The sequence below is a fragment of the Podarcis vaucheri genome (assembly GCF_965113315.1).
Source record: "Podarcis vaucheri genome assembly, chromosome: 12".
Lineage (NCBI taxonomy): Eukaryota > Metazoa > Chordata > Lepidosauria > Squamata > Lacertidae > Podarcis > Podarcis vaucheri.
The window spans coordinates 36,629,022-36,641,789 of record NC_138750.1 but is presented as its reverse complement, the minus strand read 5'-3'; the positions used below and the strand labels follow the sequence as shown (position 1 = coordinate 36,641,789).

General features: G+C 43.9%; 1 protein-coding gene across 1 annotated transcript in view; it reads left to right on the top strand.

The window, feature by feature from the left end:
• Positions 1 to 12,768, top strand: part of LOC309515898 (putative acyl-CoA dehydrogenase 6) — a 47,940-nt gene that overhangs the window by 17,583 nt on the left and 17,589 nt on the right. Inside the window, exon 3 of the mRNA XM_082194206.1 lies at positions 10,292 to 10,421. Coding sequence (XP_082050332.1) covers positions 10,292 to 10,421 — 130 coding nt within the window. The remainder of the gene's footprint in view (positions 1 to 10,291; positions 10,422 to 12,768) is intronic.

The window sequence follows — 12,768 nt, the reverse complement described above, 5'->3', positions numbered from 1 at the left end:
GGCATGAAGCGACACAAGCTTCTAATTAGGGGAATGATGTAGGCAACACTCTAGGTTGGTAGAGGTATGGCTTGATCTATTGCTTAAAAAAAGAGTTCCCACGGTAATTGTGCTTACTGATAACCTGACTATTCAGAAGCGGGGTGGGGGTGGGGGTGGGGGTGGTTTGGGATGGCACAACCCCAGTAGCTCAGAGCATGGGCTTTGCATGCCAAAGGACCCAGGTGAAATCTTGGGGTCTGCAAGCAGCGCTGGAAGCCTTGGAGATCTGCTGCCAGCCATTGTAGAACATTGCAGACAGTACGTAGGTCGTCTGACTTGGTATAAGGCTGCAATTCCATATGCCCTTACCTGGGAGTAAATTGTCTTAATCTCAGTGCAACGGACTCCTTAGGAGGCAGGCATAGAATTGTTTACATGCTGCTTTTGCGAGGGGGGGGGCATTTTTAAATGCAACTGCAGAGGATGGGAAGACATCCCAAGGGCAAAATGTAAACTCTGCAGATTGGCTAGCGTGTTAAAGGAGCATCCAGCCTCTATTAAGAGAGCTTCAGTATTTGCACTCCTAGGATTGTTCTGCCCTTTTTCTGGTGGCGCATTTACCTTGGGGAGCCATTTCACCTTGCTTGTCAACGTAGCAGCGACTTCAGATTGGCAGATTCATTGCCTGCTGTTTTGCAGATGCCCCTTTCCGAAGGGGAAGCTCCGGCAAGCGTTAACTCTGAGCTCTGAATTCTAAGTGTGACTTTCGGAGACCTTTCTTGTGACCCAAGCAGAGACAAATGGTATAAAAGTGTCTAATGGCAGGGACTGTGGAGATCCCTGTGGAAAACAGGGGCAATCTATTGTTTCCATACCTGCAGAATCTTAATAGCTGATCTCAGACGGTGCTGCGCTGAATACTTTCCAAGTGTGTGAAAGGAGAATCCTTAACCTCAGTAGATATACAAGGAAAATTGATTTTTAAAAATGCTATGTCCAACCTTGTTTTTTGCCCCTTTGTTGCAGGAAAGAGCCCTCTGCTACTCAGAAAGTTAATTACTGTCCTTGGGAAGGGAGAAGGCTTGCCAGTATCTCTGTGGATACTTGGATAAAATCCTATCTCCCTGGGGAGGAAACGGCACAGCTGGAGCATGAAATGTACATTTTCTAATTCAGGCGTAGGCAAACTCCGGCCCTCCAGATGTTTGGGACTACAATTCCCATCATCCCTAGCTAACAGGACCAGTGGTCAGGGATAGTGGGAATTGTAGTCCCAAACATCTGGAGGGCCGGAGTTTGCCTATGTCTCTTCTAATAGTTCTGGGAAGATCGCTTGCTAGGTTTTGTTGTTTTCCCAGCTCAACCCCAGCTAAGGCTGAGGATGGATGGAGATGGAGGAATTGTTAGCAGGAGTCAGAGATGTGCACTGCGGTCGCTTAGGAGAATGGGGCAGTGGGGCCTTCCAGCAGCGATGGGCAACCTGTGGCCCTGTACATGTTGGTGGACCTGTCACACTGCTTGGGGATCATGGGCAGTGCTTTAAAGAAAAGTGAGAAGAACTTGGGGATAGCCAGTGAAGCTGAAGGTTGGAAGATTGTGGACAAAAGAACGTTGTTCGCACGACGCATAGCTGAACTATGGAATTGGCTGCTACGAGAGGCAGCGGTGGCTACCAACTTGGAGAGCTTTAATAGAGTATTAGACAAATTCGTGGAGTAAAAGTATGGTTTTGAATTTCCAGTTGCTGTAAACTGCAGGAGGGACAAGGGCTGTTGTGTTTCTTTCCTGCTTGCATGTGGGGGACCACTGTGAGAACAAGAGGCTGGACTCGATGGGCTACTGCAACTGAACCAGCAGTCCCTTATGTTCTCTAGATGCTTCCACTTGCTTTCTCTCAAATTTCACAGGAAGCGTCTGTCCATAAAAATTCATGGTTCCAAGATGGTGAGTGGTAGGAAGAAACCAAATAACCTTTGTGTGGTGCTAAGGATGTCATAACTGTCTGCATAGTTCTTAGGAAATGCAGTTCCCCCTTCCTCCACTATTCACTCTCTTTCAGCTATTTAAGGCAAAAGATGTAAAGTTTGGCTGTCGTGTTCATTGGACATTGATTATTTAAAAGGTCAAAATGATGCTCAGTCTTGATGGTAATTAATCTGCGTTAAGGCCAGGGTTCTTTTTTGTCATCTAGGAGCAGAAAAACACCTTTCTCGATAGTGGCAGGTTAAATTTTTAATGAACATGGCCTTTGTGCCACGATCGTTAGTCATTTGTGATATAATTTGATTTGCAATTAATTACAATAATGTGTTTTCCATTAATCAGCCAGGCCTGCTTAGGCAAGCAACAGCAAGTTTAGTCTAGGAATGTTTCTTGGAAACATTTAATCCGTGAGCAAATGCAGCTCCTAGAAAGTAGGGAACAATGACACTGTCACTTTCGGTTGTGTAAGTTTCTCATTTCTCCACATTCCCACAGCAAATTGTGATTTATTTAAGTCCTCATGAAACTTCATCAGCATTTTAGTGTGATTTTTCTCCCGATACAAAACATTTGGGTACGCCGCTTTGACGGATACAGTGGTACCTCTGGTTACGTACTTAATTTGTTCCGGAGGTCCATTCTTAACCTGAAACTGTTCTTAACCTGAAGCACCACTTTAGCTAATGGGGCCTCCCACAGTTGTCGCACCGCCACCGCACAATTTCTGTTCTCACCCTGAAGCAAAGTTCTTAACCCGAGGTACTATTTCTGGGTTAACGAGGCTGTAACCTGAAGCGTATGTAACCTGAAGCATATGTAACCCGAGGTACCACTGTACATGCATTTTTGCTAGGAAATGCCCCCAAAATAATGCATTTTTGGTTGAAGAACTGCATTGCAAATTTTGAGGAGTGGAAATTTTGAGGAGTACCTGTGTTTCAGTGGTTGGAGCAGTAAGAATGAGGCAGTTTCTCATTAAATGCAAGCTAAATTGAATTGTTCCTTAATACCAAAGGGCAAGGATGCACAAGTTATAACACTTCAGCGCAGAGGCCCAAGTGACATCCCCACAGCCACAAAGGCTGACTAAACTGAAGCCAATTGTACTGCGTCACCAGCTGTACACAGTATTCCATGTGTTGTTGCATCATAGATTTGTATAAAGGTGTTGTGATATTTGTTGTCTATTTTCTCTTCTCTTCTCATTGTTCCTCAAGGTGGAAGTTGCCTTTTTCACAGCATCAGTACAGAGACATTTCAGTCAATGCCCAGATCCCATTCCTGGCCTGCTGCTGCCAACACAGACACCACTAGCACTATAAGTGAAGCTAGGAATTTTTTATCCCACTTTACACTTGCTTCGGTTGAGCTGTTTTTGCCTTTTTGATCCCCATTCTGCCGTTTTGGAGAGATACTTCTGGGGCTCTTTGCTGTCCCTGCTTTGTTTTTATCACCCTAAATTAATTGGAGTCATCAGCAAACTTGTCCTGCGCAGTGCTCATCACTGTCTTGTCACAATATATAACTTTGGGGGACCCCACTTTTTACATGCCTCCGTTGTGAGAACTATTCATTTATTGTGTTCTCAGTTTCATATTCTTTAACCAGAAACTTTTAACTGTTTCATATTCTATATCCATAAGAGCATCTTGCCTCTTATCCTGTGATTACTAAGTTTGCTTAGGAGTCTTGGGTGAGGGACTGTAGCATGAATCTGCTGCAGTTTGATAAGTTTGGTTTGCTTGCTTGTTTATTTAGGTTATTAGTTTGCTGCTCTCTGTTTTTAAAATTGTTTTTACTTCATCTCATAATAAGGCATGGATTAAGGCACAAACGTCAAAGTCCACTTTTTGAGGGCAGAGCTGCATTTTAGGTCATGCGTTTCATCTTCCATGACCTTGTTAAAATTTTGTTTTGCAGAGGAAGCAGTTTTCCACACGTTGAGAAAAGGAGAGAATCAGAACACTAATCTCCCCTGCATATTAAGGAAAACAGAGCCTTGGAAATACTGATTAAAAATCAAGGCACGTTGCCAAAAAACCTGGCTGTTCTTTTTCTCAACAAGCTCAGTTGTTTTTAAAAAATTAAATAGTTATACATTAATTCTGGTTTCCAAGGCTTTTTAATAAGCATTATGTTTTGGTTCTGCCCCCCACCTTTTCTTTCTCTACCTTCTTTCCTCTGCCCTCACCACAAAAGTAATGGCCTGCCATCCTTTTCTACCCTTCCCCTTTTCCTGATGTAGGGAGGAATAGAGCCGTAGGTTGTGTACACAACATATATTTCAGGCAACCCCTGGAAAAAAGAATCCTGGGAACTGTAGTTTACCCTTCAAAGAGCTACAATTCTCAGCACTCTTGACAAAATACAGATCCCAGAATTCTTTTCCCCAGAGGTTGCTTCAAATTTATGGCACAAATGCAGCTTACCTTTGGATGGAATCGTTGGATGGAAAAGCTGGTGTTGATTGTAAATATATCTCAGATCCACGGTCAAGGGAACAGGTTGCTATATCTTCTCCCTCTTTTATTGTGCCCACATATCCACTTGACTACTTATGCTGGCAAACGTCTATAGCTGTTATTTATAAACAGAATTTGAAACTGTTTTTAAGTGGATGTCAGAGCCCAGGGTGACAAACATAAAAAAATTAAAGCAGCACAATTTAAAATAAAATAAAAGCGTATTTAAAACATCCCTGGTTTAAGCTTTTGTTTAGTCAAACTTCCTTTAATAAGAGGTTCCATATTAGCAAGAATAGCAATGTGGAATCTGTGCCCCATCCCATCCTTGCAGATGTTGTTGGATGCAGCTCTTATCATCCCTGACCATTGACCATGCTGCTTGGGGCTGATATAAGTTGATGCCTGACAACATCTGGAGGGCCACAGGCTCTTTTTAAATTCCAACTCAGCCATGAAGCTCGTGTGACCTTGGACCAATCTCTCTCTCTCTCTCTCTCTCTCTCTCTCTCTCTCTCTCTCTCTCTCTCTTATATACCCCTTGATAGGAGGATAAACTGCATGTTTGTGATGTTCAGAGAAATCCATGTCCCCCTGATGGAAGGGTGAAACATAAATGTAACATGCCTAACTCTCATAGCGTGTTTATTTAAGAAAACCAGATGCCATTGAAATAACTATTGGAGAAGGGGCCTTATGAAATACAGTGGTGCCTCGCAAGACGAAATTAATTCGTTCCGCAAGTCTCTCCGTCTTGCGGTTTTTTCGTCTTGCGATGCACGGTTTCCCATAGGAATGCATTGAAAATCAATTAATGCGTTCCTAGGGAAACCGCCTTCAGACCAGGTCCAGGGACAGTCTGTCCCCGGACCTCTTCTGAAGGCTGGGGGGGGGGACAAGGGCTTTTCTTCTCACCCCCAGCATTTTAAAAAACCCTGGGACAGCGGAGGACTTCTCCGCTGTCCGGGCGATCTTAAAATGCTGGCGGGCGGCATTTTAAAATCGCCCCGGACAGCGGAGGACTTCTCCGCTGTCCGGGGCGATTTAAAAGCCCCTGGGAAGGCAGGCAGGGGGGGGATAAAGACTTTTGCCCCCCGCCTGCCTTCAGAAGGTGTTCCCACCCCCCACCCCCGCCCGGCTTCGCAGCAGCACTACGAAGCCCGGCGGCTGGGGCAGGTGCTCCCGCCCCCCCACCCCGCTTCGGAGCAGCGTTCCGAAGCGGGGTGGCTGGGGCAGGTGTTCCCACCCCCCGCCCGGCTTCGCAGCAGCGCTACGAAGCCCGGCGGCTGGGGCAGGTGCTCCCTCCCACCCCGCTTCGGAGCAGCGTTCCGAAGCGGGGTGGCTGGGGCAGGTGTTCCCACCCCCCGCCCGGCTTCGCAGCAGTGCTACGAAGCCCGCGGCTGGGGCAGGTGCTCCCGCCCCCCCCCCGCTTCGGAGCAGCGTTCCGAAGCGGGGTGGCTGGGGCAGGTGTTCCCACCCCCCCGCCCGGCTTCGGAGCACGGGGAGATCGCTTCTCCCCACCGCCCCTTGCTTCAAAAGAGGTCCGGGGGCAGCGGGAAGCGCTCCCGCTGCCCCCGGACCTCTTTTGAAGCAAGCGGCTGCGGAGAGAAGCGATCTCCCCGCAGCCGCTTGCTTCAAAAGATGTCCGGGACCTCTTTTGAAGCAAGCGGCTGTGGGGAGAAGTGCAGCCGCTTGCTTCAAAAGAGGTCCGGGGGCAGCGGGAGCGCTTCCCGCTGCCCCCGGACCTCTTTTGAAGCAAGGGGCGGTGGGGAGAAGCGATCTCCCGGCCGCCCCTTGCTTCAAAAGAGAAGACCCGCTGTCCCCGGGGCAAGCTTCGTTTTGCGAAGCAAGCCCATAGGGAAATTCGTCTTGCGAGGCAACTCGAGAACGAAAAAACCTTTCGTTTTGCGAGTTTTTCATCTCGTGTGGCGTTCGTCTTGCGGGATACCACTGTAGATGAATTTAAATTAGCCTGAGAAGAGGTTTGTTTGTACATTTCAAAATGAAATAAGGTTAATTAAAATCAGCGGCAGGGTCCTGAATAGGTGCCAACTAGGATTTTGCATGATCTTGTTTGGTATTTTATGCATTAGTTAATACAGAATAGGGCATTTGTTTTTAAAACTGCTCTTGGCTTGACGGACCATTCAATGCATATTCAGTGTATCCATGTGTGTTACTTTATTGGCTTTGAACCTCTTAATAAAGCGATTATGCATTCCACCGCGTTGCTGTGTGATCTGTGATAAATTGCATTGCAATTAGCATTGACAGGTACTATTATAGTCAAATGCCTGTATTGCTATTGCAGAATTGTTTAAATTTTTTGGGGTCTTGTCTTTTGCAGCTAGATTTGTTTCAGGTTGTGTATCATTTATATAGTGCTATCAAAGTTCTGAACTGCAGTTCCCATGACTAATGGCCATGCAGATGGGAGTTGGGGGTCCCCTACTCCTGCTCCAAAATTTTGCACAAGGGAGGCAACGGCAGAAAGGGAGAGGAATGGATGCAGGGGTAAATTGTAGAAAATGTGTTGGGCTAGCAGGCAGGTGGGCATGAAGATCACGTTTGCCAAGTAGTCCTGGAAATAGCCTGATAATGGAAGTGTCAGAATAGATTAGCTTTCTCATTGTGCTTTATCTCTGGTCTGGAATATGATGATGATGGTGATGATGAATCCCTCAAGGCAAGTCTGTATGATTATATCCCCACTCACTGCAGAAAGGGATATTGAAGCTGAGGGAGAAGAATGTGCTTAAGTCCATCGGGTGAGGTGACATTTGAATCAGGAGGTTACAGATGTATAGCTCCCTCAACCACAGTGCTACACCAGCCTGTACTGCAGGGGAACTGCTAATGCCCTTTGTGGAATTATCATTTTCTAGGATGTTCAACTAGGCAAAGTGATGATTACACTTACAAATATTGTGTTCTGACATCTCCGACTGTGGTGCTGCTGTTGTTTCTGTTGGTCTGTGTATCTTAGTTTTGAATCTTGTGATTTATGTGGAAATTGTTCAGTATTTTTTATTGTTTTATTATTGTTTATGACTACTTTTGTTATGTTATACAGTGGTACCTTGGGTTACAGACACTTCAGGTTACAGACTCCGCTAACCCAGAAATAGTACCTTGGGTTAAGAACTTTGCTGCAGGACGAGAACAGAAATCGTGTGGCGGCAGCGGGAGGCCCCATCAGCTAAAGTGATACCTCAGGTTAAGAACAGTTTTAGGTTAAGAACGGACCTCCAGAATGAATTAAGTTCTTAACCTGAGGTACCACTGTAGTTGTGTATCTTCTTCGTGTTGCAAGCTGCCTTGAGCATAGTTTGAACTGCGGAAAGGAGGCATACGCATAAAACTTATGTGTGCATGTATTAAGGGAGAAGAGTTTTTTCGTAGTTTTTTTATGGTTTCTAGTGGGGTAGCTATGTCTCGTCCAGCAAAAAACAACGAAAGCCTTATCGAACCTTAAAGGCTAACAGATTTATTATGATAGGTAGCCGTGTTGGTCTGCCATAGTCAAAATAAAAAAATTCCTTCCAGTAGCACCTTAAAGACCTAAGTTTCCTAACCTAACTTTAACTTTAACTTAGTTGGTCTTTAAGGTGCTACTGGAAGGATTTTTTTTATTTAGATTTATTATGGTTTATTATGGTTTAAGCTTTCGTGAACATCAAAAACCACTGAATCACAATACATCAGTATGTTTAATGCTCATATTTGTGAGAGGACAGCAATCTCTTCTGCCCCCTTGAGTGTTTTTCTATAGCTGGTAAAATGTGGCAGATCAAATCTTTTCACAAAAGTGCCTTTCCTCATTGTTCTGGACTCTGAGAGATGATTGTCAGGTTTCGAGTAATGTTGGCATTTGCATATGAAAAGCAGCTTGAAGTCAGCTTATTATGCATTTAAATTGTTGCTTCTAAATTTTACATTTTATTAACTTAAAAACTTTTCCTCTCCCCCTGCAGTCCCCTTACCTCATTACAATAAGTACCCAAGTTCTCCAGAGCAGATTTTTGCAGGGTACAAGAATAGCGAATTGACAAAAGTCACTCCTTCCACCTCTATTGGCAGGAGTGCCCCTTGATTGGATTTCTTCTGAAACTGAATCTAAGCCAATTAATACCACGCTCTGTGGAGCCCAGTGGGTATAGCCATTGCTACTCGTACTCGGAGTAGACCCATTGAAATGAATGGGCATGGCTAAGTTAAAAGGTAAAGGGACCACTGACCATTAGGTCCAATCGTGACCGACTCTGGGGTTGCGCGCTCATCTCGCTCTATAGGCCGAGGGAGCCGGCGTTTGTCCACAGACAGCTTCCGGGTCATGTGGCCAGCATGACTAAGCCGCCTCTGGTGAACCAGAGCAGCACACGGAAATGCCGTTTACCTTCCCGCCAGAGCGGTTCCTATTTATCTACTTGCACTTTGACATGCTTCCGAACTGCTAGGTTGGCAAGAGCAGGGACCGAGCAACGGGAGCTCACCCCATTGCGGGGATTCGAACCGCCAACCTTCTGATTGGCAAGTCCTAGGCTCTGTCCTAGGCTAGCCACAGCGCCACCCGCGTCCTACTCGGAGTACACCCATTGAAATTAATGGGCATGGCTAAGTTAGGCTGATGAATTTTAATGAGCCAATTCTGAGCAGAACTTCCTTAGATGCAACTCCAGGTTTCCTTCTTTTCAAGAGGGCTGCATCATTACCAACTGTAGGCACCAGATTTGGTGTAACTTTCGAGGTCCTTTTCTAGAGTTTGAGCTTTGAAGCAACATACTTAGGTCCGAGCTTGGTCAGTGGTGTGTAATGGTCCCCCTTAAGCGTACATGTGTGGGAAAATAGAGCTGGTATGTACTCTGTAGTTTGCCCTGGTGGAGACTTAATTTCTTTTCCGACAGATGTCCCAGAGGAGCAAACTCTGACCCAGTGGAGCAAGTCAAGAACCTGACTTCTTTCAGCCCAGACTAATGAAATAAGTCCCATTTAGAGAAGCATTAACATCAACTTAAAGCCATGCTAACCCTGGATAAATCTTAGCCCATGATTTCTGGTATATTTCCATTATTGAACAAATGCCATTTGCTTCAAAATATGAGGGCTTTATGAGTTTTTCTTTATGTCAGTTGCTAAAAATCCTTTTAGGCTGTACATATATAACTTCAGACAAAAAAGCATGAATTAGGTTTATTCCCGGTGATGGAAATGGGAGGAATAACCTTTAAGAAGAGAATTTAGAAGATGCCTTCTACCAATGTATGCATTCTTCTTAATCATGATTTTAAATCGGGTATTAAGCGAGCAGTGCAAACCAGCATCCCTTGAGCACTTAGAGGAGCTGTGAGCTCCTCCTCAGGAGCCTGCATGTTTCTGCAGTCCCAGTAAACTATAGTTTGGCTTTACAAGATGTACAAACAGTATAACACTTGATTCCTCACATACTTCAGATATTTTGGACTACAGCCCATGACAATTTCTCATGCTGGCTGAGGCTGAAGGTCATTGGAATGCAAAATATCAGGTCAGAGAAAGCTGCATTATAGTATACTGGTAGCTTCGCCAGCATTGATCGGGAATTCTTAGAAAGCAAAAAATCAGTTTTGAAAAATTCAGTTTACAATCTTGATTTAAAATGACATCCAGTTGTATCCAAGTATAGATGAAAACCTACTCTTTTCTGTGAGGGAATATCCTTCAAAAATTAGGTTACGATAGCTTAAGAGGTATCCAAATGCATAGTGAACAACCAATTTTCCATAATATAGAGTAAGTGGTGGTAGTAGCAACAACAACAACAACAACAAATTTGATTGAATACCATTTTATAATTCTTAAGAAGAAAATTCCCTTTCTTATAACAGAATATGGCGGCCTTGGCCTGGACTTCTCATACAGTATTGCAGTGGCTGAAGAACTGGGAAATATTCGGTGTGGAGGGGTTCCCATGGCGATTGGAGTACAAGCTGACATGGCGACACCTGCCCTTGCAAGGTAGAGTTCCCAAGAAAACTCATTGGCTCTTTCTCTTGACTTTAAAGGGTTTGTTCTTCAGGGGGCAGCGAGGTTTTTTTACAAAAGCAGAAAGAGAGCTACAGCTTTCAATCTAGCTCTGCATAATGAAGGAAGGCAAAAATGGAAGATTTTAAATGTGACATATGTTTCACCCAAAGTCATAAAATACCACAAAAGAAAAAGAATAGCTCACACAGATTTTAATGAAAAGCTATATTCTTGTTGGAGGATTTGTTTAAATGCTTCATTTGGTTGTTTCAATTATTGTGAATCGCCCTGGGATCAATTAACAAAAGGCAATCTAGGAAATCCCACAAATAAATAAATAGGGTAACTATTAACTCGCCTGGTATGTGTTTACATTTATGTATTCACCACAATTCAGCAAAGATCTGCAATAAATGGTAAGGTCCTGATTTAATTTGTTTGCTACTAATTTCAAGAAAGCTGCTATTATTTTGGTGCAAAGGCAAAATGAAGCTATAGCCAGAGGATTTTTTCCCCTTTCTTTTTTTAAATCAATATTTATTTATTTGAATTAAAAAATATCAAAACACAACGACATTTACTACAGACACAAAATGAGAAAATAAAAAAGAAAGAATATAAGAGAGCAAAAGAGAATGAAAAAACTAAAAAACCCCGTAATACTATACATTTCATATATGTAATTGCCATATCTTTTTTGTGAGTTTGTAAATATGCAAGAGGTTTTTTTCCAGATAGTTTGTGAGATATAAGCACATATTTCAACACTAAATAAAATAGATGCGCTAACCCCAAAACATTATTGTTATCATCAACTTCATCACCACCTTGACATCCAATTTGGTCTCTAGCTGCAGTGCATAGCTTCGGAGTGGGAAAGTGCCTTCCTATCTATCTTGTGGTGTAACCGTATCTAAGGAGGCTGTTGACTCTTAGTACCTGGATAACAGATCAGCATCTCACTGTCAAGTTTTCCCACATGTGTTCACATTGTCAAGCTGGCTCACCGCCTGACTGATGGCCCCTCCAGCTGCCTCTCTGAACATCGTATGGGGCAAGGTGTGCACTCTTCACCAATTTCCCATCTGTAATATGGGAACTACCATATGACCTACTTAGCAGTTGTTTTGAAGGCAAATGCTGTGAAGATCAAAGACCACTCTGCAAATTAGAAGGAAAGGTAACATAGAAAAACCCATTAGTAGAAATGGTTCTGTACACCTGAGCCTGCATATTATCGCAGCTCACCAGCACCCACCACTTCGGCAGGTCGATAATCGCTCTAGTTTATCAAAGCTGCTGATTATCCTGTTTGGGAGTTCAGGAAATAGAAGCCATGTTACATGTTTTTTTTCACTGCAGTACCATTACTACTGCTGATGAGACGAGCCTCAAGGTAAAAAAATAAAAAAAGTAAATAAACTCTCAGCAGGTAATATTGCCACCCAACTCGATAGAGACAAGAACAAGATTGGACAGTTAGTTTGCAAGAAGATGGATGGAAGTAATTTGGGATGAGAGAATCATAGGACCATCAACAATTTAACATGTAGACACCAGAGTTGAAAATACTATGAAAGAAAATCTCAAAGGGATTTTTATCACCTGTCTTAGAAACTTGTGTATGTAGACGCTGTTGAAAAGTTCTCTCTGTCCACACCATTCATAATTTTTATGCCTGTCATGTCTCCATCACCATTGCTCAGTTTCCCCCCTAAACTAATAAGACAAAAATGTTGGTTGCTCCAGCCACGGGATCATTTTGGTTGCCCTTTTGTGCAGCTTTTCCAGCAAAACAGTATCCTTCTGAAATAGAACAGCTTTCACCTGACATCTGAAACCTACCAGAGATGGTGCTTGCTGGATTTCTAATAGAAGGGAGTTCCATGGAGTTGGGCCCACAACACTCAAGGCATGGCTCCTTGTTGACACAAGTCATGCTTCTGGACTACAGAGGACCCACTAATAATGTTCTCCCAAATGTTCTCAGTAATTTACTTGGACATATGGGGTAAGGTGGTCATTAAAAGCACTACAGACCAAATCTTCTAGAGCAAAGCTAAGGGTAGCCTGACATACAGCATGTTGTCGTAATCCAGACTTGAGGTTACCAATGCATGGGCTACATCAGTGGCCGCAGCTGAAGCAGATCAACGGCGTCCCTAGCCTCTGAGACAACCTGTTTATGCTTTCTTGGTGGGGCAGAGATTGCCTTCTGTTGTGTTGTCAACTATCAAGGAAGCCTGTGGATTGAGATTTAAGCACATGTAGGCTCATTATCATTAATTACTGTTGGCCTTGCACACAATCATCTTAAGGCAGTGTACAATTAAAACAG